The 27,504-nt window shown below is 35.1% G+C and overlaps 5 protein-coding genes and 2 pseudogenes across 6 annotated transcripts; 3 read left to right on the top strand and 4 right to left on the bottom strand.

Moving 5' to 3' along the window:
- Positions 1–4,788: 4,788 nt before the first annotated feature.
- LOC123229761 (cyclin-D4-1-like) lies at positions 4,789–7,387 on the bottom strand. Its single transcript, XM_044655703.1, has 6 exons — positions 6,724–7,387; positions 6,285–6,371; positions 6,093–6,191; positions 5,786–5,990; positions 5,549–5,673; positions 4,789–5,469 (listed from the first exon to the last, which is right to left on the bottom strand). The coding sequence occupies exons 1-6, from the start codon at positions 7,048–7,050 to the stop codon at positions 5,257–5,259; spliced, it is 1,056 nt and encodes a 351-aa protein (XP_044511638.1). The 5' UTR covers positions 7,051–7,387; the 3' UTR covers positions 4,789–5,256.
- A 4,478-nt stretch (positions 7,388–11,865) lies between these two features.
- Positions 11,866–14,198, top strand: LOC123229763 (protein CutA, chloroplastic-like). 2 transcript variants are annotated; one of them, XM_044655706.1, is made up of 6 exons: positions 11,866–12,059; positions 12,161–12,264; positions 12,362–12,424; positions 13,208–13,239; positions 13,417–13,511; positions 13,821–14,198. In XM_044655706.1, exons 1-6 carry the CDS (start codon positions 11,890–11,892, stop codon positions 13,900–13,902), a joined length of 546 nt encoding a protein of 181 aa, XP_044511641.1. In that variant the 5' UTR covers positions 11,866–11,889; the 3' UTR covers positions 13,903–14,198. The 2 variants fall into 2 exon arrangements, with proteins under 2 accessions (XP_044511641.1, XP_044511640.1); XM_044655705.1 differs by having other exon boundaries at positions 11,867–12,059; positions 12,149–12,264.
- Positions 14,199–15,417: 1,219 nt separating this feature from the next.
- On the bottom strand, positions 15,418–17,093 carry LOC123229762 (14-3-3-like protein B). Its single transcript, XM_044655704.1, has 4 exons — positions 16,480–17,093; positions 16,231–16,353; positions 15,786–15,902; positions 15,418–15,659 (listed from the first exon to the last, which is right to left on the bottom strand). The coding sequence occupies exons 1-4, from the start codon at positions 16,975–16,977 to the stop codon at positions 15,639–15,641; spliced, it is 759 nt and encodes a 252-aa protein (XP_044511639.1). The 5' UTR covers positions 16,978–17,093; the 3' UTR covers positions 15,418–15,638.
- A 128-nt stretch (positions 17,094–17,221) lies between these two features.
- On the top strand, positions 17,222–19,691 carry LOC123229760 (pentatricopeptide repeat-containing protein At5g18475). The gene is made up of 2 exons (XM_044655702.1): positions 17,222–17,411; positions 17,963–19,691. The coding sequence occupies exon 2, from the start codon at positions 18,001–18,003 to the stop codon at positions 19,585–19,587; it is 1,587 nt and encodes a 528-aa protein (XP_044511637.1). The 5' UTR covers positions 17,222–17,411; positions 17,963–18,000; the 3' UTR covers positions 19,588–19,691.
- Positions 19,692–19,750: 59 nt separating this feature from the next.
- Positions 19,751–23,817, bottom strand: LOC123229764 (chaperone protein DnaJ-like). Its single transcript, XM_044655707.1, has 5 exons — positions 23,456–23,817; positions 23,296–23,373; positions 23,136–23,211; positions 20,115–20,188; positions 19,751–20,018 (listed from the first exon to the last, which is right to left on the bottom strand). The coding sequence occupies exons 1-5, from the start codon at positions 23,579–23,581 to the stop codon at positions 19,947–19,949; spliced, it is 426 nt and encodes a 141-aa protein (XP_044511642.1). The 5' UTR covers positions 23,582–23,817; the 3' UTR covers positions 19,751–19,946.
- Positions 23,818–24,310: 493 nt separating this feature from the next.
- Positions 24,311–25,506, bottom strand: LOC123229642 (annotated as a pseudogene).
- A 342-nt stretch (positions 25,507–25,848) lies between these two features.
- LOC123228832 lies at positions 25,849–27,433 on the top strand (annotated as a pseudogene).
- Positions 27,434–27,504: the final 71 nt, after the last annotated feature.

Below are 27,504 nucleotides of genomic sequence, written 5' to 3'. Positions count from 1 at the left end.
AGTTTCCTAGGCAAACAGTACAAAAGCTTTGACTCTTACATGTTGAGCATTGGCATTATTAGGTGTTGGATTATTTTGCGTATTTTAAAATATAGGATGATACTCCCTTTATGTATCTATTGATATATGTTGATAATATGCTAATTGCTGCAAGAGATGTGAATAATGTGTGTCACCTTAAGTCTTTATTAAGTAGATAATTTGATATGAAAGATTTAAGAGTTACTAGAAAAATTCTTGGTATAGTGTTAGGATTAGGACACTTGTCCTCAATCCATAAAATAGTTTTATTATAAAAAGAGTGTTTAGATTTCAAAAGGAGGGGAAAGAAAAAATATTAAGGTTTTCTAGGTTTTAAAGGAGCCACCTTAGCTAATTGTGGAAAGTTGCTGTTACATTGATTTTACATTACAATGACATATTCTACATAGCATACTCTACACATTCAACTCTACTATTCAAAAGTCCATCATCTAGGAGAGTAGATTCTATGACAAGAGAAAGGTGATCACCACAGTAGTCGAGTCATTCGACAAAATAAACACACCACATCTCTAGGTACCTAACATATAACAATTAATAAGGATTGGAAAATTATGAAGCTCTGACTATCACAAAAGATTTATGTTGAAAAAGTTTTGAAGAGATTTGATATGGACAAAAATAAGCCAGTCAATACTCTATTGGCTAATTATTTTAAACTATTTAGTTTTTAGAGTCCAAAACTGAAGTTGAATGCATGACAGTTACAAAAACAACTAAAGAAGCGTTATGATTAAAGGGTCTGAATTTGGATATTGGTTTTGAGCAACAAACCTTTGGTCTGCACTATGATAATAAGAGTTTTATTAAGTTATCAAAGAATCAAGTGTATCATGTGAAAACCAAGACATTGTTATGAGGTACCATAAAATCAAAGAGTTGATTTCTTTAGGTGAAATTTTATTAGACAAAGGTACACACAAAAAATAACACAAAACATATGTTGACGAAGGTGCTAACATTGTTCAAAATTACTCAAAATCATTACATGTTAAATAGTAATGAGTTAAAGCTTAGGTGGGGGCACGCGTTTCAAAAGGTTGAGGAAATTTTCAAAGGATGCGAATATTCGCCAAGGTAGTGATTATTAAAAATGCTGCTCATATTCAAAAACAGTTTACTCAAAGTTTCAAAATTGATGGAACAGGCATTCCATCATAGTTAAATGGTTGTATTAGGCATTGTATAATGTGGAACGATTGTTCCATAATTTTTTTTGTTGCTAGTTCCAAAAGTTATCAAGCCATTTTGAAAAAGAACAGGGTTGTTTAAGATCGTTTGAAGTATGATGATTTACAATAGGTATAACGAGAAAAAGAACAAACTTGTTCTATATAAAACGAGCAAGATTAGAAGTTAGAATGAGCATTCCAATCTAAATCTATCAAGCGAGTAGGTTTTATAATGTAACTAGTGTAACCAAGTTTTCATACTTTTTTCAGTAATTAATAAAAAAAGAATGGTGGCTTTATGGACATAAACACATTGTCGAACCATGTAAATTATGTGTTTTTATAATAGATTTTATTTTCAATATAGTTTCTCTTAAGGTTATTGTGTTATTTGATTTGAGTCTTTTCGAGGGTAGAAATTTGCAACATTTGGTTGGTTAGAAGAGTATATGATGGAAAAGTTCATTGATCTTTGTTAATTGCTTCCATGTTGATGTGGAAATTACACTAACACGATGACATAATTTTCCAAAGATATTATGTGAGAAATGTGGTGGGAATTGTTGTTTGTGTGAAATAGAAAACACTGGAACAATAACATGAGTGTTTGTTCTTAATGTGGTTCAATTTTCTAAGCAAAACCTTAGTCCACCGTTTTATTACTATTCTCTTTTACAATGTATTCTCAAGGAACATTAAAGAGAATGTTTTGACCTTCAATAGCTTGTGGTGAACTTGAGATGTTATTAGAGGAATTTTGGAGAGAGTCCTAAGATATTCTGAGTGATTGCAGAAGGATTGAATTGGAATCCTAGCTAACTAGCATGATCAAGGAAAACATTGAGCTTTGCTTTTAGAGATCGGGTGAAAAGGCTCCCTCTTTCTTTAATAAATCTTTTAGTAGAAATTTTGGTCATCCTCTATTTCACTATTCAACCCTCCATCTATAGAGTAAGGAGGTAAGAGAATTGTTGTAATTGCTAAGACTTAAGGAACTTGAATCTTTGTTGGAATGAATGATATGTGTGCAATTGGAATAGCTACGAATAGTGTTGCCATTCAGCATTATGCATTTAATGTGACGTGGATTGCCTAATCGTCATGGTGATTATGTTTCCTTGATGTGCTTTGGTGGCAGCTCATGCCCCAGTCAATGGGGGATGTGTAGCCTTACCTGAACTTCCTAACTTTTTTTCTATCTAAGGTGGATTTGCTACACTTGCTGTTCATTGATCGAAATCCACTTATTTATGCTTTAGAGCAATATGCGTCTAGGTAACATATTACGCCAATAGTGCTTAGCAAGATACCCACCATCTAATGGCTAGACTCTATTTATGCAATTCTCAAGGGTAAGGTTACTCTCACAACACGTGTTAAGTAGTTTCATGAAAAAGAGGAAGATTTTCTCTTTGAAAACAAGTAACTAGCACTTAGTAACTCTTCAAATACTGCTTGTCATGTGATCATGCGAAATTCTCTTTAAGCTCTCTGACTTGTAACTTTGCAAATTTTTACATCCTTAATCTAGTTCTCTAATGCCTTTAACCTTTGGTCCAAGATAGAAACATTTAGGAGACACAGGAAATACAAGTATTAATAAATTATAGTGTCTGTTCTAATGTACTGTTAATGAAATATTACTCATTCATTCATTCAGATGAATCATTTGATTCCCAGGCATGGTAGTTTTACAGTTTCAAAGACTCTTGTCTCTTTTTCATCAGATTGTCCATCTACTTCTCCCCTGTATGTATTTCCATAATCTGATAATATGCTCCAGCACGTAAGGTTAATTTGTTTTTATAAAAAGTTTCCAGACTTGGGTATAGGTAATGTCAGTTTATATTCAATACTGCTTTGAAGCAGTAGCTTTCAGGCATGTAGAATGTTTGGAATAAGATGTAAACAGGATACATAAGTCTAGCTTCTTGACAATTTAACGTGTTGCAAAAATACATTGAAGTTTATTGAAAGTCATGGTGATTGATAGCATGCATTATTCATGAAATCCACACTGATTGGCGGTGGGAAACTCACCAGGGGACTTTAAGTCACCTCATGCATTATGTCTTCTATTAATAATGTTGTCCTCCGGCCCATAACAGGCGTTCTATTTATCTTAACTTTTTTGTCATCGGCTTGATAACCTATTCTTTCAATAACATTTATGTAGGGTAATATCTTTTCTTGGGTCCAAATTATCATTTCTGCAATGTAGATTTATCTATTTGTTTTCTTTCGAGTTGTTGGTATCCTTTTGCACTACCTTCCAAACCAAAAACTCTTATGCATATGTATCAGATAATTATGCTAACTCTTTACTCATTTATTTCTAAATTTCCTATTTGCATCCATCTGTTCTATTGTGTTAAACGTACAGTTAAGACTCCTTGAAAATGCCCAAACTTTTCTGTGAAAAAACACGTGCAAAGTTTGGTTTGTGAGGCAGAGAATTCGGGTATGTGAGGGTCAACATATGAGACAGTATAGACCGGACAAAAACAAAACAAATTAATAAAACACAATTAGGGTTTTTCTTTTCTCTTATTCTTCATTTCATTCAAACCAGTGAATGTCCTATGTGACTGTCACGCTTGATTTTGGTCCTTAGTCAAGGTTTTTTTTTGTCAGGAATAATCCACGGAATTTCTTTGTTAGCCAATATGGACCCACGAGTATCCCATATAAAGGAAGCTCCTCAATGCCATATGATTTTTACCAAACTAATAAGTTGAAATAATAAAACTATGTATTTCTATTTTAGGTACAAAAATTAGTATATAATTATTTGTGTTATTATATAATTAAATAATTTTTAATTGAAAAATAATAATATCTAATCATACGTAAAAAGACCATTTTTCTTTCATATTTTGTCTCTTTCCTGACAATAGTTTCTTTCTTGTAATTTAAAAAAATATTTTTTTAACTTTTCTATTTAATATTAAAACTTAATTATAATTTGAAAAAATTAAAAAAAATCATTCTTCTTCCTTTCTTTCCTTTCCTTTTTCTTTTCGGTTTTATCTTCCACTCTATTTTCTGTTTTTCTTTCCATCATCGTTAATATTGCTGCCATACTTGTACCGAAATTAGGCTGCAAATCTCTCTGCATGAACAAATAGTAAAACTCTACCACCTTTGAAAATTTCATCACATTTGTTGAACTTGTTTTTAGTCCCTTTGACTTCAATGGTGATGGAAGCGGTTGTGGAATATGTTTTTCCAATAGAAGTTTATTATATGATGAAATAGGGAAAGTTTATTTTGGAGGTGGATTTATAACATGAGAAACATGGGATCTGATACCATGATGAGTTGAGTCGTCACTTTCTAATGATGATGATGACTCTGCTTTGATTTAGGTTTCTTCAACTCTTCAATTTTCTATTTTATGCTTTTATTTTCCTTTCACTGATATATGGTTTTAAGAACTGAAACAATGGCTATTAGTTTTCTCACCGGGCGGAAGAAAGGTGTAACGCCGACGTCAAGTCATTTGGGCCATATATTTATTTAGATGGAAATTCGTTTTCCTGTATTATCCATAAAACTACTACATCAAATATCATAAACTAATAAACCGAATAAATCAAAACCAGCTGTATCTCACATGAAGAACAAGTTGTTTTTTGTCTTTCTATTTTCTCTTTTCTTTCTTTCTATTTTTTTGTTTTTTTATTTTTCGCCTCCCAACTGTAAGTCTCTAAGCTGTTAAGAAGTCTAATATTTAACAGCTGGTGACTATACTCTTAAAGACATTTCCTCGCATTCACCAATCACCATTCTCCATCCCCCAATTCTCCATCCCCATCCATTGACTCAACCTTTTTCACTCTTTCTTTTCTTTTCTTTTCTTTTTTATTTCCCCAAAATTTTCTATCATTTTCCCTTCTCCGTCTCCTATTTCTGACTTCATTTTAGTTTTTTGACTTGTTTTTGGGAGCTGCCCTCACAATTTACAAGCAAAACAAAAGTCCTAAATAAAAAACAAAATATATTGATGATGTGAATACAGTCCATCTTCCTTCACTTTTCATTATAGTTCCACTTCACAAGGTCTGTTTGGCTTCCTCCTTTTGGGATCTGGTGTATTATTTGAAGAACTTGGGCATGACCCAACCGTTGTGTCATCACTTTTATAGCTCAAGCAAGCCGCATCCAGCACCCCAATTGGACTTTGGGGGACACAAGCATCTGCACTAATCAATGACAAATCTTGCACAATTTTTACACACTCAACAATTCTCTCCTGCAAAAACCATAAAGATTGTGTTAAGAGTCTAATCCATCATTTATACTTCCTTCTGCTTTTGGACCATTGAATTTACCTTATTTACATATTGAGTGAGAAGAGAAATTGCTTTCTTTGTATCAACTGTTTTGGTTTCCCCCGTAACATATATTGCCACTGCTGCTGCAACCTCAGAAGGCTTGAATTCCAATAATTCAATCCCTGCATTCAGTTCCCACCCACCATAACATCAGACTCTCTCTTACTTTTCTTCATCACTATACTGCAGAGAGATGTTGTTATGTAAATACTGTGTTATGAAAAGAGAGTGGACCTTTTATAGTGCTTATTATGAGTTGGATTGAACTCAGGCATAAAGTTCTTAGTTGGATTTGATCACCATCACTGATCTTGCGAATGAAGTAGTCTATGTAGGAGAATGGGGTAATTGCTTGCATTCTCCACCTCAAGGTGCTTAGCACCAAAAGCTCCATTCTTTTTATGGTTCTAGCTTCAAACAAGAACTTTGATTCACCCACCTGCTAACACTCTTTACCATCAGACCTCATAGATCAAAAAAAAAAAAAAAAACTTCACAGGAAAGCTAAGGCAAAGGCAACACTAATTAGAGCAACTTCAACCTGTAGATCAAGACATGATGGAACTTGAGTCTCCTCCATTTTGGCAGCAAGCGACAAACATGCCACCGACAACAATTGCATCATCCAAGCTTTACCCTTCTGGAGATAGCATAAAATGAAGTAAAGATGCAATGAGAAAAGCAGTACAGTCTATAGTTGCTAAAAATAATGGCAGCTTAATCCGCATCTTACAGGCAATTCATAGGCAGAGAGAAATCTGTCCAAGTAGTTGATGGATAAATAAGCACAGAGAGGTCCAAAACCGAAATGAGCGTTAACCTGTAGAATCAATCATAAGAAGGAAGCAATGAGACAAACAATTGAATGGAACAGAAGGAAGAACAACTCATACACATCGATGAAATTTGCAATCAGAATAGGCTGAACAAAAGCAATGAAATAGATGAGAAAGGCAAAGACGACAAAACAATATAGACATTGGCCCCATATCAATATCAATCAAAACGGTGACGAATTCCTAGCACATAACCATAACTTCATCTCAATGAAACCTTTAATCAGGTAATACAAAGTTTCAAAGGAAGAACCATTTTTGGAAAACCCACAACTATTAACCATCCATTTTATTAAAGCCAAAACAACAAAAGCATTCGTATATCTAAGAACCTACCTTAACAATCCAATTGACAGCCTCTTTTCTAGCCACTAAGTCCAAATCCCCAATTTGCAGTCTCTTCAAGTAATCGCCATTTGGCAAATGCTGGCATTCCTTTTCGAGCATCAAAACCAAACATTCATCACTCTGCAACGGGAATATATCTCCCCAATCATCAAACCTCTTGTTTTGACTACGGGTTTGATGATCGGCATTATACAAAGAGGCCTCAAACTCCTCCACCACAACCCCATTGTAATCGGTATTGATATCATCGAAAATGCAGTTGTTATCCTCTGTACACAGAAGGCTTGAAACCGCCGAGTCAAAACTTGTTGCCATTACAGAAGCCACAAAGAAACAAAAAGAAAAAACTCTCTCTTATAACTCTCTCAAAAGCAAGAAGTTTACAATAACTAGCCTTTGATTTCTATGTCTGTATATTGAAATTGTTTAGATGTTTTAGCTGATAAAACAGAGAATCTTAACCAAAGAATTGTAGAAGAAAGAATGGTTTATAGGTGTATATATAAGAACAAAAATACAATAGGGTCTCTGCCCCTCTTAAAGTTGAGGCCTTGAGGCTGAGAAAGACTGCCACTGAGAGGGCCTATGAAGCAAATGAGTGCCCCTTTTAGGGTAAAGGCGGGGAGAGAGAAAGAGCCAATGTGGTTGCTTGTAGTAGTATTAGTGACACAATTGAGCATCAAAGCGAAGGAGACTGAAAATATATAATACAAAAATGATGAAGGGCATTTAGAGTATTTCATTTACAAAGTCTAATTTTTCAGTAGTTTGAATGATAAAAAATAAAACTTATAAATAAAAAAAATTAATTCAAATCTACTATAACAAGATATTAAAATCAAATTATTAACTTATTTAATTCAAAAATTAAACCAAAATTTGGTCTTTCTGTATAATGGGGCACTCTGACTGGTCGGGAAAAAAAGTCCAAGCACATAATAATGACTAATGACACTGCATTACAGCCTTTTTTTTTTTTTTTTTCTACCTTTGAATTATTAACACAATCAAATTCCTCAAAATGTTTACTAACTTAAGGCTTACATCTGGAAAGCTATTTTGATATGGAATTGAATGTCCATTTATGGGCCATCCGTTGTGTCTTTTTCCTCTTATGCTGACGCGTCTTCTCTCATCCACCCGTCCGTTTCTTGCATAAGTGTGAAATTACAAATTGCCCATTTTCCTTATAGGTGAACCGTCACCAGTTTTCTTTTATTTTTAGCAGATGATGTGGACTTGATCGTTGCTGTATATTTTTATAGAAATTATAATAGTTTTACTTTATTAATTGAACCGACGCATAGGGCGGCATTTATACAAATACCATGAAAAAAGATACAGCATGAGACGCATGGAAGGCGGGCAATTTTATTTGAATATGAAATCTTCTCAAAATCATCCCTAAAGCCAATTAGGGGAAAAACTAAAGCCTCTTTTTACTGCCAAAAGAGAAAGCTTTTCTTTTGGTTTATTCACTTTTTGGAGCGTCTCTTGTAAATGTAAAATCTAAAGTACAAAATGACAGGTTGAACTTATATTAATCACTTCATTAACAATTAATTAGAAGTTTAAATCAACATCAATGAACATCATCATCATTTTCCTTGGTAATGCTGTAAATTTTATTTGTTTCCCGAGAAAAAGAAAACCACTCTTCTCTGGTCTTCATCCTTCTAATTCCCTCCATAGATGCCCCTCGACAAGGTGTTTTCTCAGTTAAATTTCCTTAGCAAGTAAAACATTTACTGAGCATACAACGGTGAAGATTTTATTATGAATTTTACTTAGGATTCTTGCTTCCATGAAGAGGTTCCTTCTGAAAATAGATTGTGAAAAGAGACTTTAGGGACACAAATTTCAAACCCTTTTTCTTCGCTTTGAATAGGTAACTTTTTCTGCTTTACCAGTTTTACTATTAAGATAAATTCTCCTCATAAATTCAACAGTTTGCCCATATGCCTCTTGTCAGTTTTGTGCTGATTTTAAAGACTATATTCCAGTGGCACGGTCTAAAGAGCCTTTAGTTATGTATATTTTTTAGTTTGAGAATTGAGATCCGAGCTGAACAGAGTGTCATTCGCACCCACTGCCATATTTTTTTTAACTCTTCCGTTCCTTCTTATTTTACTGTTACAAACCCAAGGTGCGATCATGACCAAATTTATTTCCCCAATATTTCCCATTTGACTGCATTTTCCACGGCCCATTTTATTCTTCATGGGTGTTTGGTTACGTGAACCACTGTATCACCGTGATATGCTTGATGCAAAAATATCACATCGCTTCCCCTGTTTGGATCCTGTGATATTTATTTTTTGTATTGTTTTAGAATATTAGGTCAAACACACAATCAATAGATTAAATTTAGACTATCTAAGGAAAAAAAAGAATATAATAAATAAATTACGAAAAAGGTCAAAAAGTGCCCAAAAAAAAAAAAGAAAGAAAGACTGCAGGATTCATGTAACTCAGCAATATGCAACACAAAATATTTTAATTTTAATATTAGATAACTTACCCGATACACCACCTAAGACTTCGTAAACTTAAACTCCTCAATTAATAGAAATTATAAATAAATGCTATTACACAAATGAGCAATTTGAGGTCCACCCTCTAAATAAAATTAGATGCAGTGGTCGACAATTAATACCTTAGTATGAGACACCAATAACTAATGAATAATGATTATCAACTAAGAAATCTCAAATTTGAAATAGATTATTTGACATATATTAAGAAAAATCTTTAAATCGGATCTTATACTGTAATGATCACTTATAAAGATGTTAGTTTTCGTATAAATGTAATATTGTTAATATAAGTGTATGTTCATCTATTTAAATTCAAAATAATGGGTTAAGTTATGGAGGAGAGGGAGAATTTAAGAGAAATGTTTCCCTTCAAAAAATCTGTATATAAAGAGGAAGAAGAAAAGAGAGCAAAGAGAGATTGAAAGAGCTAGAGGGAAAGAAAACACTTAAGATCATTGTATTATTCTTATATTACACTTTTGACTAAAGAGGAAGAAGAAATGAGACCAAGTTGCCTAGCATGTTATAGATGGTTCTTCCACTATCACGTGATGGCAATGAGTAGATGGTTTCCCTTTTATGTGATTTATCTTTTGCAGGTTAGGGTTTGATGTCTTCCTTGCATAAGTTAAAATCTACACGTTGCAAGTTGGCATCTCTTGCCCGTTAAGTTATGTTTTACATGTTGTGAGTTAGTGCTTCCTTGGAATGATTTATATTCCATGTGTCACCTGTCAATGCCTTGGTTTATTTTATGTAAGTTATACTCTATATGTCGAGGGTTGGCACCTCTATGAAGCGAGTTATTATCTATATGTCAAATATTGATGCATAGACCTACTTTACATAAGTTATTCTTTGCATGTCAAGAGACAATGTATTCATCATGTAAGTTATATTCTATAAATTGACTATCATCGTCTTAACCTAATCGACGTGAGTAATGCTTCATACATTGAGAGATGACATCAACATGATGTAAGTTATTGGTTGCACAATATAAGTTAACACTGTAACAATGTGAGTTATAGTTTGCATATTGTTAAATGACATTGTCAAAATGTAAATTATAGTATATACGTTGTAAGTTAACACTATTGTGCGTGGGTTATGTTATACATGTCGATGGTTGATACCACTTAGGTGAGTTATGCATTGCAACTCAAGGGTTGATGTCACCTTGATATGAGTTATGACCTATATGTTGTACTCAACGTCATTGTGGGTAACAATAACTCCGTTGCATAAGTTATTTTCTATAAACTTGAGAGGATTTTGGATTCTCTTCTTGGAGGCATCTTACTATTGTTTCCGTTGGTGGAGACAAGAGATAATCATATAAGAGGTTCATTAAGAGGGGATTAAAGTTCCTAATGGTGCTATCTAAATAATGTCATCAATTCGTTGAATCACAACGATGATGACATTGGTAAAACCTTTAATTGTATCATTTAGTTACACCTCCACGTCAAGGGCTACTAGTGATGTTTTAACTATAAGAGCAAGTTGGTTTTTAACACGTTCAGGTTGTTCTATAGGGAAAACATTTGGATTGATTCTAATTGCATAACCGGTTATGAATTTCTTTGATATTCTTCCATTAAGAGCCATAAGAATAGTATTCCATCAGAGATGAGAGAAATTTATATTTGTTAGAAAACTAAGAAAAGACTTTTGAAAGGGCTCCTCCTCTAACTTCAAATTGTTGATATGATAATCTACACTAATGAGAGATATGCAAGACGAAGAGTGTAATCTTGTAAGTAAATATTATGATCAAAATTAGTGGTATAATTTCATGTAATTAATAGAGAAAACAAACATGTTTTTGAAGTGGTTTAACCTATAACTCGAGAACCTACATCTATTGTTATATTATTGAATAACATATCTAGAGTTCAACGTAGTTACTATAAATGTTATCAGAGAGTTCTCTTTTATCTTTGTATAGTTACTTATTTATAAGACGAGGAAATGTGAATCAAGTAAATTACAATAGAAATATATTTGAATTCTAATACTGGGTACGTTATCTTATTGAAATAGAATAAAATGATGTCATGATTGTTATCTCACGTTTAGAAGACATAAGGATAAAAAATATCCCAATGAATTATGAATATGACTTGATTTTTTCTTTCCTTGTTCTTGAGAAGAAAAGTTTTTATCTATATTTTAAATTGATTCATAGATGGATGATATGGTTAACTGCGTATATTTGGAGAGACATATAATCAATTGAGCCAATGTTGAAAGATAGAACATTCACGGCCCATTCCGAAATTCACTTAACAATCTAAAAGGATGAAATTTTCGTTCATGATGCCATAACAAACTTTAACCCACTACTTATGAAAATGCTCTTTATTTTTGCTCTCAAAACATCAACAGAAATGGTTCTTAAAATCCAATCAGATTCAACCCAGCAATCTTATAGGCCAGGATCGGAACTCTCCATCCACTTGGCCCATTGATGTTTTATTCTCTGTCTGTACAAAAGTATCCATTTATGTCAAACCTAACTAAACACCGCAACCGTCAGATCAATCTTTCATAAATTTTGCAATCGTGGCAAAATCAGGAGAAATAAAGTAACTTCTAGATTTCACACCCTAAAATGGCTTCCACACTCTGTTCCAGAGCCTCCTCAATATTTTCATCCTACACTGTACGACGTCGTTTGCCCCTAATTGGGGCGATCTGTATTGTCAGCTTGGGCATCTCCAATCTTTCTGCCTCCTTCAAAAAGGATACCACTCATCCACCCCCATTTGCCCCTCTTTTAAGGTACGTACCAGAAATTTCGAATAAATTTCTCTGCATTTTTACTGTGATTGAATTATTGTTCGTTAGCAATTGCATAAGTGTAATTTTAGATCAAAGTTTAGTACTGAAACACTATCAAAGAACTTTAACGCCATCAAAATGGAAGGGAGCAGCGACACTGTACCAAGTATTGTAGTTTACGTTACTGTACCTAACAAAGAAGCAGGTATTATTTCTTTCTTCTGTTCAGGAGTATGTCGTCGTTTCTTTTTTTCTATTCTTTAGTAGAACTGAGCTGAATATTTCGTTTAAAATTTGTTCAGGGAAGAAGCTGGCTGAAAGCATAGTGAAAGAGAGACTTGCAGCATGTGTAAACCGGGTACCAGGCACGTGAATCAGTCTTTTAATTCATGTTTTACTGCCATTGCGTTTTCTCTTGCTGGGATGTAGCCTAATGAAAGACGTATTTTGTGGATAGTTTAGATTTATAATTTGTATGCTTTCTTCTTTAGATGGAACTTAAAAGTATTGAGATCAATTGTGTCTGATTAATATATTAAATTTGATTCAAAATCTAGGTCACTGCCAAGTTCCTCTTCTGGAAATAATTATTAAAATCTAGTTCCTTCTCCTTCCTCTCTCTCGCTAAACATAATTTATTAAGTTGTTGATGAGAAATTGGCAGCATAATCAACTCATTTTGTCAAACTTTTGTTAAAAGAAAAAAAACACCCTTATGTTTTAACTATATGTTTGGTAAATAGGTGAAATGTTTTGAATATTTATTGTTGCCATGTTTTGCACATTCTTAGCTTATCTCAGGCTTCCTTTGATATCATGAGATTTGACTGCAGTATAGGAGTTTGATGAATCAGTCTTCAGATAGAAATGATGAATTATTCTGTGAATTGGTTACTTAATTGTATTGGTTTTCAGAAAGAGCAACCTAGTCTTGATAATTCCCTTAGGGCCATGACAGGAAGAAAGTTATTTGATACTGTAACTCTGGAAAATCTGCTCTATTTGATCTGTTTGTCTTTGGAGCACCCTGCTTCAATATGCTTTTAGTTGGTAGTTGCATAATGAAATTGCTGCTAAATATTTTCGGACCTACTTTATATTTCTTGAAATTAAGTATTAAATTAATCAGAGACATATGATGAATGCAGGTATTGAATCAGTTTATGTGTGGAAAGGAGAGGTATAGATTCTACATTCCCCAACAGCAGAAAATATTTATTTAAAAGAGAATTGTGCATATGAACTTATTGCTAGTCTTCTGAGACTAGATGTTTTGCAAGATTTTGTGTGTGACTAAGAAAACAAGTTTAAAGTTGTTCTGCATTTACTTATGCTAGTTATCCAACTGTTACTGCAGATCCAGACAGACCCTGAGGAACTGCTTATTATCAAAACCAGACAATCCCTATTGGAAGCTCTGACTGAGCATGTCAAAGCAAATCATGAATACGAGTAAGCCCCAAGTTCTGCTTTATGCTTTTTTAGAGAAGCACAAAAATCTATTTGAAAATTAGGGTGGCAGCTTGAAAAGGCTGAAGTTAGAGTATGGAACATGGTAATTGCAGACATGAAGTATGTTGTGGCGAAACTCATTATTTACTTGAACTGATATCAACATAACATAGGTTCAGAAAACTAATATGCATCTTACAGCATGGATTATAGCATATTTTGGACTTAGGATATAGTTAAAAGATAACAATAATACTAATTGGCTGCAATTTTAATTTGATCTCCTACTTAATCTTTGTCTTTGTTCAGTGTACCAGAAGTAATTGCCTTGCCCATCACTGGTGGCAGTCACCAGTACTTGGAATGGGTAAAAAAAGGTACAAGGGATTGACTTTCTCAGACGTTGCAAGGTACGTTTATGAAGTTGTAGGGGCCTCTTTTGGGGTGTGCATGTTAATGGCTTCTGTAGCATAAGTCTAGTCTGTAATTTGACATTGGATCTTAGTTCTAGGTGAAGAACTGTTTTTTGGATATTTGTTGGCAAACATTTTTACATCGTACACTTTACATTTTGGTATAATACACACGCACACACACCCCAAAATCATGTACATTTAGAATGAGTATCCGTTTAGGTATCAATGATGATGTAACATTATATGAATTAATGATTTTAAATTAAGTGTATATTACATCCATTAATCCAAAAACTTAGGTTAATTTATAGCCTTATAAGTTAATGAATAATTTCTGCCTTTAGCGCAAGAAGAAAGTCCCGATGCTCTGAAAGGCCGCTTCAAAATAGAATACTTACTCTAGCATATATGAGAGACCACCCCAATGAAATTTTTGGTTGAAAATAACACTGGGTGACATAGGCTTTCTTCGATATGGCATGTTTCTTATCTTACAAAATTTTCTTATGCATTTTACCCTGAAAAAATCATACATGTAACGCTACATAATTGGAAAAAGTGAATCATATAATAAAATAATGTGTTTAAATAATTTTTCATTTCCTTTCAAAAATTGAGCTTTTTGATATTTAAATATCAATAAAATTGTAAGTATTTATTTTGAATACACAAATAAATATATATTTTAATATTTAATTATATAATAATACATATAAATATATATTTATTTATGTATTTAACTTATGTATGCGTAGTATTGCTTTTTAAATATTAATAGAATTAAATGCACAAACATGATTTAGTGGAGAATCTAAGCATGATTAACAGTAATAAGTTGCAGTCATCTTTAGAAAATAGTGGTGCCTTTGATTCCAAAGATAAAACGATGTGCCGATTGGTTGGATAGTTAATAGATGAGCCTAATCAATTTCTTTTATCAGATGAGGAGAAAAAAGTCAACAAAATGTCAATTTAAAATTATAAAATCAACTATTGTAAGTCATAGCTCACACCTCTCCCAAACTACCAATTATGTACTCGGGTTGATCATGTGCCAGAATTTAGCCAATAAAACACCATTTGTCATGCATGACAACTAAGTCGAATGCGCCACATGCCATGTTCTATCTTAAGAATATTTTAATGCAATTACGACACTTCCTAAGCTTTCAACGCTATATTATAATTCCTACAGCTAGTTTCTCAATATCCTGTCTAAAAAGGCACCATTAAGGAAAAGCCAACAGCCAGCACAATGCCGATCATTTAGCAGCTTGGCTTTTGTCAACCAAGGAAAAAGAAAGCCACTTTTGGAGAAATCAAGACCGATACACGGCTGTCATAGCAATAATTGACATGCTATCAACCGTGAAAGTGATGGGTTCACAATACAAATTCTTTCATATATCTAGTCACTATTATAATTGATGTGTTTGCCCCTTAATCTTAGAGATAAGACAGTCGCCATAAACCAGAATTCACATTAGATATTGCAGAAAATAGAACTAGCTGGTATTAACATCAAGCACTTACCTAGTTAAACCATTTCAGAATTTTGAAAAAGAAAAGTTCAGTCAGAAAATCAAAACATAATATCATGGGTTGACACCCATTCTTCAAATTGATAAACACTATTAAACAGCACAAACAAATGACATTCAAAGCCCACCTCCTCCAAAAGAAGAATAGGACCTCTAAAGCTCACAGAACCTCATGGCTCATCTAACTGGTCCTGCAATGTATACCGTGCATAAACCAGTTTAGTGGCGACAACTAAGTATATGCCTATACTGTAAAAAGACCAAAAAATGTAGAAATAAAATTTATGCTACAGCTACAGAGGGAGAGTAGCACTGACCTGCAAATCTGAAGTCCAAAGAGTGAGGTTGTCCCTTAGAAGTTGCATAATAAGGGTGCTGTCCTTGTATGATTCTTCTCCCAATGTGTCTAGCTCAGCAATTGCTTCCTCAAATGCCTAAGAAAATATTACAAGAGAAATGAAACTCAATGATTTATGAGATATACAGATGAAATCAATGCCACAATCAGATAGCCAATTAAGAAAGAAAGAAAACCCCAAAAACAAGCGTTGTTAAGCTTCCTCCTGAAATTGTTTCAAACCTCAATGTCAGATGGCTTTTCTTAATGGCATATGACTTTAGATGTTAATTTCACTAAAACAGAATTGAAGGATTACGCTTACAAGAACCAATAGGTAAATCTTTCAACTGTGCTTGAAGAGAGAAATAACTTAGATTAGCCGAATCTGATATTAATGTCCAAAAATTGGGGAGAAAGCATACCTGTTTAGCCATGCTGCAGGCCTTATCAGACTGATTGAGTATCTCGTAGTAGAACACAGAGAAGTTGAGGGCCAGCCCCAGTCTTATCGGATGAGTAGGCGCAAGATCCGTTGATGCAATATCCTTTCACAAAACAAATTGATTGTATGAAATAATAATCCAACTCCCCAATTCACACTCAGTCAAACCCTAAAATATCTAATACTACCAGATCTTTTAGTCAATGGTGAGTTTGGTTTTCACAATTACCTGAGCAGATTTGTAAGCCACCATAGTATCCTCAGCAGCGGCTTTCCTCTCATCACCAACCTTAAACTCCGCTAAGTAACGGTGATAATCTCCTTTCATTTTCAAATAAAACACTTTCGACTCACCCGAGACAGCGGATGGAATCAAGTTCCCTTCCAACAAAGTCAAAATACTTGCGCAAACATCCGTCAACTCCTTCTCAACCTTCGATCTGTACTCTTTCACAAGCACCACGTGCTCTTCGTTCTTACGCCCCTCCTCTTTCTGCTCAATCGACGAGACGATCCGCCACGCGGCACGCAGCGACCCGATCACGTTCTTGTAGGCCACAGACAGGAGATTACGCTCCTCCACTGTCAGCTCCGCCGCTGGAGTGGAAGCCAACACCAGTTTTTGCATGAATTGAACCATTTCTTCGTAACGCTCGGCTTGCTCCGCTAGTTTGGCTAGGTACACATACTGCTCTCTCGTCAAGTTTCCGGGGACTATTGCCGCCATTTTACTACTCCGTGAAAGCGAACGACAGAGAGGGAAAGAGAGAGAGGGCTTGAGTTTGTGTGTGCTTGAATTGAGGAGAACTGTGTTTGTTTGGACGTCTTTTTGTGTGCTGTAAAGGATCTTTTATGCCTCGTTTTGTGTGTAGGATGTGAATCCTAATTGAGGGTAATTTTATCCTTTCACAAGAAAATTTAATTTGCAGTGGACGGCTTGGATTAGACGAACAGTGGATTAGTACATGCCTTTTGGGCCGACTTGTTGGGCTATAAAGCGCTGCGTTTAGGCTTATGCCGAGGCTCCGGTTGTTTTTCCTTTTTAAACCTCTCGAGTCTCGATTTCCTTGTCCAGGCCAAGAACTAAAGTCCCTTTGTTCTGATGAAACTGGGATTTACTGCTTGATTAATTCACTGTTTCAGGTTCTCAATATCTCATTGGTAAGCTCCCTATATCTTACTCTACAAATATAATGTAAAGTTACCTCTTCTTTTACAGATCCATATCCACAATTTATACTTTGTTGATGCGCGACTAAGGTCCTTTTTTTTTTTTTGATCTGATAAACTTTGGGTAATCTTTTATTTGTTGTTCTTGGTTATCATTAATTATATTGGCCGAAGATTTATGGGTTGGGAGTTGAGATTGGTTGGGGACGGAGGAGATATGGAGAGATAGAAATCAGTTTTTGCTTATATTTTCTTCTGGGTAATGGTAGGATGTAAAAACAGTCGTCCAACATCTAGCGGGAAACAAGAATGAAAATTGTGGAGGTAGATTGAGTAGTGAGCTAAACAAGTAGAGTTTTTTCATATTTCTATGCCATGAAGCATTTGTCAAAGGCATCTTGATAAGTCTGAGTTTATAGCATTTGGTTTATTTATTGTGAATGTATATGTTGTTAGTTTTCAAATATACAGTTGTTTGCTCGTTCTAATCAAAGCAGTTATCAAGGCCATAGAAATATGTCTAAAAGTGTTATCTTTTCCAGAATGCTGATAATAAAGCCCTAACAGCTGCTGGAATTTCATGAATTTCATGAATTCCATAAGATTCTCTTTTCACAAGCATTGCTGTTTCTCCTCCTGCTCAACTTCATCACTTTCACTCCCATGGATTTCTCCTCTTCAACTTTTGAAGGCCAATACTCTGAAACCAGACCCTCCAACCGAGACCTTGAACACCTCTGTGGAGGTTCGCAAAAAATCAAAATTTATTTCACATGAAGCTGCCATTAGTTTAATCAAGCGTGAGAAAGAACCACAACGAGCATTGGAAATATTTAATATGGTATCGGAGCAAAAAGGGTTTAACCACAACAATGCTACTTATGCAGCAATTCTTGATAAGCTTGCTCGGTCCAAAAAGTTTCAAGCTGTTGATGCTGTTCTTCATCAAATGAAATATGAAACTTGTAAATTTCATGAGGGGATATTTCTTAATCTCATGAATCATTTTTCAAAATGTTCTCTACATGAAAGAGTACTTGAGATGTTCTATGCAATTCAGCCAGTTGTTCGTGAAAAGCCTTCTCTCAAAGCCATCAGCACTTGTCTTAATCTCTTGATTGATTCAAGCCAGGTTGATTTGGCCCAAAAATTTCTCATTTATTCTAATCAGTTTCTCAAATTGAAGCCAAATGCTTGCATTTTCAATATCTTGGTTAAGCATCACTGCAAAAATAGGAATTTTGATTCTGCGTTTGAAGTTGTCAAGGAGATGAAAAAGTCCAGGATTTCTTATCCTAATTTGATCACCTACTCAACTCTGATAGATGGTCTCTGTGGAAGTGGAAGATTCAAAGAAGCAATTGAACTATTTGAGGAAATGGTCTCAAAGGATCAGATCTTGCCTGATGCCCTGACTTACAATGCTCTTATTAATGGCTTCTGCCGTGGAGGGAAAATTGATCGGGCAAAGAAGATTTTTGAGTTCATGAAGAGTAATGGATGTGATCCTAATGTGTTCAATTACTCAGCCTTAATGAATGGATTTTGTAAAGAGGGAAGGTTACAAGAGGCCACAGAGGTTTTTGAAGAGATGAAGAGCTTTGGCCTTAAACCTGATACAGTTGGCTATACAACATTGATTGATTGCTTCTGTCGTGCAGGTAGGATTGATAAAGCCATGGAGTTGCTTAAAGAGATGAAAGAAAAAGGGTGTAAAGCTGATATTGTTACTTTCAATGTCTTACTTGGAGGATTATGCAGAGAAGGTATGTGTGAAGAGGCCCTCGGTATGCTAGAGAACCTGCCATACGATGGTGTTTATCTAAACAAAGCGAGTTACAGGATTGTCTTGAATTTTTTGTGCCAAAAAGGTGAATTGGAGAAGGCTACTGAGCTCTTGGGTTTGATGCTTAGTAGGGGGTTTATACCACATTATGCAACTTCAAATGAGTTGCTGGTTCGCCTCTGTAAAGCTGCAATGGTAGATGATGCAGCTATGGCATTGTTTGGATTAGTAGAAATGGGGTTCAAACCAGAGCCTGATTCATGGGCTTTTTTGATTGAATTGATTTGCAGAGGAAGAAAACTTTTATTTGCATTTGAATTGCTGGATGATTTGATCATAAAAGAGACTAAAGAGTCGAGAAATTTGCAACCTTGTTCTTAATTGAAGGGACAGTATTCTAAAGGGAATACTTTTTGGCATCCCTGTGTTGTAAAAGACTGATAAATATTACTAGAGCTTAGAGTAACTGCAATTATGTTTCCGTATTATCATGTTTTAGAAATTAAATTTATTGGGAAAAATAAATGCCTCTGCAAAAATAAAATGGCCAACCTACGATGTTATACAATGATGTTATGATGAGAATATTTTCTATTTTATACAAAAGTGTCTGATAATGTCAACCTCCCATACATACAAACTGTGCTGCGGTTCATTCCCTCAGTGCTACTCGTAGCAACAGCAAATTTGTGAATTTGCAGAATGAAATCCTTGGGACATCTTACTCACTGTATTTGGCTTTACAAAATTGAATGCCTCATCCCAAGGCCATTGCATGTTAATATAAGGCCCTTGTAGCGGTTTAGATAGTCCTGAAGGCAATAAATGGAAATTTGCAAGAAAATTAGGCTGGTGTAAGTAAAAAGTACATAATGAATGCTGCGAGATGGAATAGGTGAAATTCTTACAACTACATTACAGTCATAGACATAAAGCATCCCTTTGCTGTCATATTCCCTCCTTTTGACAGGATCACTCAAAACTGGGCAACAAAATAAAATTCGGTAGTTAGATTCCAAATCAAAACATCCAGTACCGAATTCAAACTTTTCAGTCACAGAATTATAGCCATAAACATTTGCATAGGTGAGCATTTTATTACTCCTAAGCATCATGCTTTTTAAGCAATAAATTTCATTTAAAACATAATCTCACCAGATACAAGGGCTGGCATCGGTATTGATGAGAATGAATGCCATTAAAAACCAATGAACATTTTTTGAGTATAATTTAGCAATCATATTGGCGCCAAGCACAACAAACATAATTGCTTGCCATGCAAATATTGAGTATGTGCTTATTTTAATGAGAAAGGGAGCAATGACTTCTACAGAGATCATTTTCTTCAGAAAGGGAAGTTTGCAAGGAATTTAAGACTTCCAGCAAACTTGCATTACACCCATACCGTCTTGTATTTTAATGTCAGGTTGATTCCCCCTTAAAACATTACACTCCAGACATCAAGATCTAAAAAAGGCAACCATTGAAAGTCTTTAATACAAAATGGTATGTGATTCGACAACACAGCATCTTTGCATACAGGAGGAATTTATATTGAAGATAAAACCAGTAAGTCATGCTTAGTGCTTATGTAGCCAACATTTTGAATAATCAAATAAAATGGCAGAAGAAGAGAGAGAGAATATGCAAACCCACCCAGCTTTTCAAGGTGACCAAAGATTACCAATTTCACGGACTCATATTGAAACATGATTCATAGTCTTTCTTTCCATTTTGAGAATTTCAAGCTTTGACAAGTTTCAGGACAGAATATCATCTTTATGCTCATTCTCATGCAAAAAATGATGTGCAGGGATCCCAAAAGGGACAGCTAATAGACTTGGCAAATGGATGGGCCGGGGCGGGTTGATACAAATACAGGTCAAAGACAGATCAAATTGTACATGTAGGAATTATGAGGATTCAGTTATGAGGAATTCCTATGACTAACTTTCATTAATTATAGGCATTTTGACTTGGAAATATAAACCAAATTCAATAAAAATCAAAAGGAATAAATACCAATTTTGAACTTTCAGCCTCCAGTTCAAATTCCCAGTAAGTGTATGCACGGTTCACTCCAAATTAAAAACAAGTTGATATGAAACCAGCACCCACTTCATTTGTGTAAAATAGAATCCAAAAAGCACATGCAAATTAAACTATGATGGCAGAATTACTCCTCCACCTTAAAAAAAGTATATTAATATGATAGAACTGAAGAACACAAAAGCAACAGTTTTTACAAGATAAAATCTGCACTCTAATTTACAAACAGTGAATCATTAGTTTGATAACACAAAATGGTAGTAGAATAATTGCAAAAGGATTTATTTTACAGAACATCATAAATAACAACACAAAATGAGAACCTGTTTAACAATTCTATCAAAAAGAAGAGTAGTCAAGAACTCTTTGTCACCCATTTTTGGCAGAAAATTTCATCCAACAAAGGGAAAGTCCAATTAAGTGGGAACAAGATTAAAGAAGCAGAAGAAAATGGCATTTGTTTCCCTAGAAAGGAACCATGACTACAGAATGTATGTTCACATTCACAAACAAATAACAAAAGAAAAGATTTTGGTTGGAGATCCTCAGTCATTTCTAGCCAACAAGGTTGAAGTCCAAGAGTTTGACAATTTCAACGAAAACTTTAGCAGAGGAGGCAAAGGAGTGGGAAAGAAGGTGTTTGCAGTGGAGGGAGAGAGATGGGAATGGGATGCGATGGATTTGCAACGACTTGAGAAAGAACAAAGGTGTTAAATTGAAAATGTAATCTAAAAACCTAAGCTAAATGGATGATGAGCAAGAAGAAAATACATAGTTTAGTTAAAATATTTTTTTATAAAAATAAGGGCACCTGCAAGTATGTACCCGACCTCAATAAAACTATGTGCAATTATAATAAGTATCAATTTGGATACCAATAACTATGTGTCACAATGTGATTAAATGATTTTCAATTAAGGATAAAATAACACCCAATCATATAGTAACGTATCATTATTAATACCTAAATTGGTACTCATTATAAGTGCATATAACATTGTTCACTCAGCTTCCCTGCAAAACTAAATACCTACAGGTGTGGGTTTGAAATCTGAGAACTCCTCGTTTTTTCAGTAGGTAACCCACCCGCATGTCAAGTCCAATAGCTACTCCTGTTCTATGTTATATTTACCAGTTTAAGATTTCTCCATGATAAAGTATGCACGTGACTTACTCATCAATTTGTCCTCCCATCAGAGTTTAATTCAAAAACCCCTTAAAGCTAAGTTAGCAACATCAAAGGTCTACTTAAAAAGTGAACTTTGTTATCATTATAAACAAAAATTCCAGAATCCACATCCTGTAGAAATCAAACTTTCGCAAATAAATAGTTTGACTTCAAAGATCAGCCATTGTCAGGCCTTCTCACATACCTTGCAATGTCTACTCTTTATTAAGCAAAATTATTTTCTTCAATTGAATTTTAACAACTAGAAGCTACAAAACTAGCACCAGGGGAACCAAAACCCATATGATTCTAGATTGAACAAGCTTGAAGAAAGTTAAAAGAATTCTCATTCTTACACTCCCTTTTCAACAAAAGAAATTGGCATCTAAACCCTTCACAAACCACCCTTTAAAAAATAGATACAAGACATGAAGCAAATAACAAATATACATCCATCTAGTTTTGCTAGCTAATTTATCAACTATTAAAGCACCAACCCCGGCCTAAACCCAAAACCCTAAAACCCTCACAATTTCAAAAACAAATAAAAGGAACGAATCATTTCCACAAACTATCCCCACAGGTCACAATTGCATTATTGCAAGCCAAAACCTTCCCATTGTAATTAGAGCAAATTATTTGATTCTAATGAATAACTAAACACTAATCTGTAAACAAGAGGGGAAAAAACTGGATTATTTAGTTCACTTACCCTGGTAAGCCTCGTTTATCTCTTGAAATCTAGAAGTAGCACAATCTTGGCCCTTTTGCTTATCTGGGTGCCATTTCTGTCACATTAAAAAACAGCTGAGCGACCATCAAAGAAGCCTAGGGCAACAAAAACCCAACAAAATTTGATAAAACGAACGAACCAGCGCCAGACGAATGTAATTGGACCTAATAGCCTCTTCCGTAGCATCATAATCCACTTCCAAAATCTTATAATAGTCCTACATCATCAACCAGAAACACCCACAACGTTAATTCCCAAAAAAAACCATAAAATTTTACCAAGACGGAAACGATAATTACCTTAGGTTTTGCTAGAAGAGAAAGAAAATCAAAATTAGCATGAGAATCTTGGTCGTCTTGGCCTGTTTGGTGGTACTGGGCTTCATTAAAATTGTTGGCGTCGTCGAGCCACTCATCCCACATCATGTTGATTACGATTTTTCAGTCCAGAGAAGATAGCCAAAAAGGAGTTGAAGTTGGGTGCTAAGAATGTTGTTTGCTGATAATTTTGTAAGATCGATTTTGTTGTCGCGTTCAGTGGGGTCCGTGGCGATGGCCCTCCGGTTAATGTCTGTGTTAATCGGAGTGCCGCGTAATGAGTAAATAATACAGTTGCGGTCCAAATTATGTATGCGGAGAAAGGAAAATCTAGATTCATACGTAAAAAAATGACCATACAGATAATTGTTACAAAATATATGAGTTTGAAAAGTTTGGTTGAGAATTAAATTATTTTGTCTAAAATATTTAAATATAAATAAAAAGCTGTTATATTTTATTTTATATATAATAAAATTATTATTATATTACTCTTAGGCATTTGATTTTGAGAGTGTGTTCCTAGAAACCAAGTAGCGAAAGTGTTTTTAGGAATAATAAAATATATAATTTGGAAATTTAAATTATGACTAAAAGAGTTATCCCCACTCAAGGTCTAATATAAACTCAAATTTATATTTATTAATTTTTAATAATTTAAATATTTATTAATTTATTAAAATCTATTATTATTATAAGAAATAAAATTATTATTTAACAAAAATATTTAAAAAAATTTATCATATATATTTTTTAATTTGAAAATTTATATATATATTTTTTTTTTAGGGTTTCATTTTTATTTATCTTCTCTGACTAGCTTTCTTTGACCGACAACTAGCCGTCTTCCCCTGCCATGAATGACAACCAATACCGATTAGAAGGATAGCCCGAAGACCAATGTTTCTTGGAATCTCCATTGACTTCTCTCCCTCTGCCACGAATGGCATGGGAGTGTTTGTGCCCATGCCAGGGGTCCTTTCCAGGCTGGTCGGAAAGTTGCGGGGGATATGCCGGCGACCCATCAAGCTTAAACAGCCCAAAATTTCTCTCGGAGGTTGGTACGGGCTTCTGATTTTCATTAAACAGAGCAAATATATATACATTGAATTCGGCCTCTGGTCTGAAAGGCGTCCCCCTTCTTTCAGAGGCAAGCTTCATCACTTTAGTATTGTACTCCGCGGCGTTTTCAGGCGTTGCACCAGCTTCATTACTGTCTCCTTTTGACGGCCAGCCAGTCCCAGTGATGTGAACAGCCAATTCTTTAGCGTTCAATGAAGCGAGCGCATGGTACACAGCATCAAACTGAGCGAAAAACATGTTGGCATAACGAAGATTCGTTGAAGGGTCTTCAAATCCTTGGCTATTTGGCCTAAAGAGAACAAAATCAAGAGACATTTGTTGAGGATTGTCCTTGTAAACAAAGACAGGATAACGTTGATAAAAAACGGAGAGCTGGTTTGTTTGTGAAACTCCACTACACCGGTGATCTCCCCCATTAAATCCTGCCTAAAAGAGCATGAAGACGGAGGATAAGAGCTTTGAAGAATGTTTAACGCATGAATTGTGCTAACAATAACTTGCTTCTCTAAACCTAATTCAACCAGTGCTTGACGAATATTTTGCATTGCAGGAACTAAAGAACTTCTAAGGACAGGATCGGCGAGTGTCAAAACTTCGTTGCCGACGTCGACGCCGCTGATTTTGGTGGCAGGCAAGTAAGGTTGGATATTTTTTCTGACCCAAGCTCGAGCTTCGTCGGGGTTCTGCGTCTGCTGCAAAAACTCATTTGGAAGTCCAAAAATGAGCTCGATGTTGGAGTTGGCAAAAGCTGTAATGACTGATGGCTCAGCGTCAAAAATCTTCACCTTGCTGGCACCAACTGATTGAACGAAAGAAACAGCTTTTGCTGACGGCGGAAGATTGTCGGCTATCGGGCCGTAGTTGATTCCAAGAAAGGCAAATGTTAGTCTTCCATGGAATAAAAAGGTTACCAGAACAAAGAAAGCAGCGTGGAATCTGGCTGAATCCATGGTTTACTCATAAAATTTTATGATGAGCGACGAAATATATATAGTGTAGCAATGTTTCCCTATAGGAAAAGGAGATACAATAATTCTGATCGTTATACAAATATTTCCTGATAATTAAACAGAAAATAATAAAGGACTAGGAAATAAATCTAGTAATAATAGGAAAGAAATCAAGCAACTTCATTAGAGGGTATTCCCGTAATATCAGAAACTAGCGTGGATTTGGCAAGTTTATAAATCAGTCAAATTAACGTAAGATCATGCATGGAGGGTATTCCCGTAATTAAACTCTGAACAAAAGTAAACTTTATCATCGGTCAAATAAAATCATTTCATTTCTCCATGGCTTCTCCTTCTGGTCTCTGTTCATCCTCGCCATCTCTCAAGGACGAAAATCCAACCAGGCAACCAATAAATCAATTCCATCTGTCCGCAAAGATTTCATAACGGTCTCGACTCTTTCAACTCGGACGCCGAGCCTGATATGAACTCAGTCCCTGGCTCGTGAACGACAGTGTACCTAAGAAAGAGAAGAAGGGTTAGAGAAAGATCCACTTGAGTTGTGGAAACGGTACGTTGACTGGTTCTACCAACACAAGGAGCTAGGGTTGTACCTGGATGTGATATGTGAGTCGGATTGGGCTCACTGATGATTCGGGAGATGGAGCCGAGATTTCAGGCGGCTCTTAAGGTGATGGAGGAGTTGGGAAAGCGCGCGGTTACGAATCCTGACGAGGGAAGAATGGTTGGACACTATTGGTTGAGAAATTCTAATATCGCGCCTACCTCCTTCTTGAAGACGCAGATTGATACCACGCCTGATGCTGTCTGCAGGTTTGCCGATGAAGTCGTCAGTGGTAAGGTCAGTTTGTTCTCAATCGAGTACATCTCTTTGGAAATTTTTTGTTGTTGATTTAATTTGGTTAGTAGAATTTTCGCAATGAAGAAATTGTTAACTTATTTATTCAATTTTGACATTGAAAAATGCAGATTAAGCTGTCGTCTTCCCTGAAGGGTCATTTTACTTCGATACTCTCTGTTGGGATAGGAGGTTCAGCTCTTGGACCACAGTTTGTTGCAGAGGCGTTGGTCCCCGATAATCCTCCTTTGAAGTTATTTTAAACTTATTCATGCAACTTTTGAGATTCTAGTTTCTCTATTAGAATATGAGGGGCTTACCAATCTTTATGCAAATGATCAAATGCTGAACTGGTAACTATTGAGTTTATAATGCCATGTACTGGGCATATGATACAATAATCGTGGTGCTAGAGGCTGATAAGTCTAATTGATTATATTTCATCTATGCTTTTGTATTGGTGAATAATAATTTTTGTTTTGTTGGTAGATAAGATTCATAGACAATACGGATCCTGCTGGAATTGATTATCAAATTGCACAGCTTGGCCCTGAATTGGCTTCTGCACTTGTAATTGTGATTTCAAAGGTCTGCATGGAAACCATCATCTTCTACATTCTTTTCTCCTTTTTCTCGTGACTGTTATATATTGTTGTTTGTAATCTCACATTTAGTAATTTGCTGATTAGTTGTCACTCTATTCAGAGTGGACGTACCCCTGAAACTAGAAATGGTTTGTTGGTAATCTTCTACATATGAATCCACACTTTGTAGTTAATACAGTCTGTTTTTTTGTATCAAAATGTTATATGGATTGAGTTTATAACTCCTTAACTTTGCAGGTGAATCAAGTACCTACTGTTACATATTTGCTGATGTATACTTAAACTCAATACACCTTTTCCTATCAGCCTTTTGTTTCGATTAGTTACATTCAACAACTTAGAGAAGGTTTGCACAATTTCCTCGTGGCATTCATAGAAGTGTTGCGCGATAGACCCCCTGGTCATGATTGGGAGCTTGAACCAGGTGTTACTTGTGGTGACTACTTGTTTGGAATGCTTCAGGTAGAACAATCAACAACTTTTAAAAAATTGCCTGGTGGCTCTTGATCTATAAACTTATGGTTATGTTCTGCT

The sequence above is a fragment of the Mangifera indica genome, chromosome 11 (assembly GCF_011075055.1).
Source record: "Mangifera indica cultivar Alphonso chromosome 11, CATAS_Mindica_2.1, whole genome shotgun sequence".
Classification (NCBI taxonomy): domain Eukaryota; kingdom Viridiplantae; phylum Streptophyta; class Magnoliopsida; order Sapindales; family Anacardiaceae; genus Mangifera; species Mangifera indica.
The sequence above is the reverse complement of the archived record's forward strand: the minus strand, read 5'-3'. Positions and strand labels throughout refer to the sequence as shown.

Coding starts and splice junctions, on each gene's coding strand:
- LOC123229761 (XM_044655703.1), bottom strand. CDS start 7,050: ATGGCAACAAGTTTTGACTCGGCGGTTTCAAGCCTTCTGTGTACAGAG. Junction 6,372..6,723: donor CTGTCAATTGGATTGTTAAG/GTAGGTTCTTAG, acceptor TTGATTCTACAG/GTTAACGCTCATTTCGGTTT. Junction 6,192..6,284: donor TCTCTGCCTATGAATTGCCT/GTAAGATGCGGA, acceptor TGCTATCTCCAG/AAGGGTAAAGCTTGGATGAT.
- LOC123229763 (XM_044655705.1), top strand. CDS start 11,890: ATGGCTTCCACACTCTGTTCCAGAGCCTCCTCAATATTTTCATCCTAC. Junction 12,265..12,361: donor TGTACCTAACAAAGAAGCAG/GTATTATTTCTT, acceptor AAATTTGTTCAG/GGAAGAAGCTGGCTGAAAGC. Junction 12,425..13,207: donor ATGTGTAAACCGGGTACCAG/GCACGTGAATCA, acceptor TGATGAATGCAG/GTATTGAATCAGTTTATGTG.
- LOC123229762 (XM_044655704.1), bottom strand. CDS start 16,977: ATGGCGGCAATAGTCCCCGGAAACTTGACGAGAGAGCAGTATGTGTAC. Junction 15,903..16,230: donor CCTGCAGCATGGCTAAACAG/GTATGCTTTCTC, acceptor ATATTTTCTTAG/GCATTTGAGGAAGCAATTGC. Junction 15,660..15,785: donor TTTGGACTTCAGATTTGCAG/GTCAGTGCTACT, acceptor TATACATTGCAG/GACCAGTTAGATGAGCCATG.
- LOC123229760 (XM_044655702.1), top strand. CDS start 18,001: ATGAATTTCATGAATTCCATAAGATTCTCTTTTCACAAGCATTGCTGT.
- LOC123229764 (XM_044655707.1), bottom strand. CDS start 23,581: ATGATGTGGGATGAGTGGCTCGACGACGCCAACAATTTTAATGAAGCC. Junction 23,212..23,295: donor ATTACATTCGTCTGGCGCTG/GTTCGTTCGTTT, acceptor TTAATGTGACAG/AAATGGCACCCAGATAAGCA. Junction 20,019..20,114: donor TCTATGACTGTAATGTAGTT/GTAAGAATTTCA, acceptor TATTGCCTTCAG/GACTATCTAAACCGCTACAA.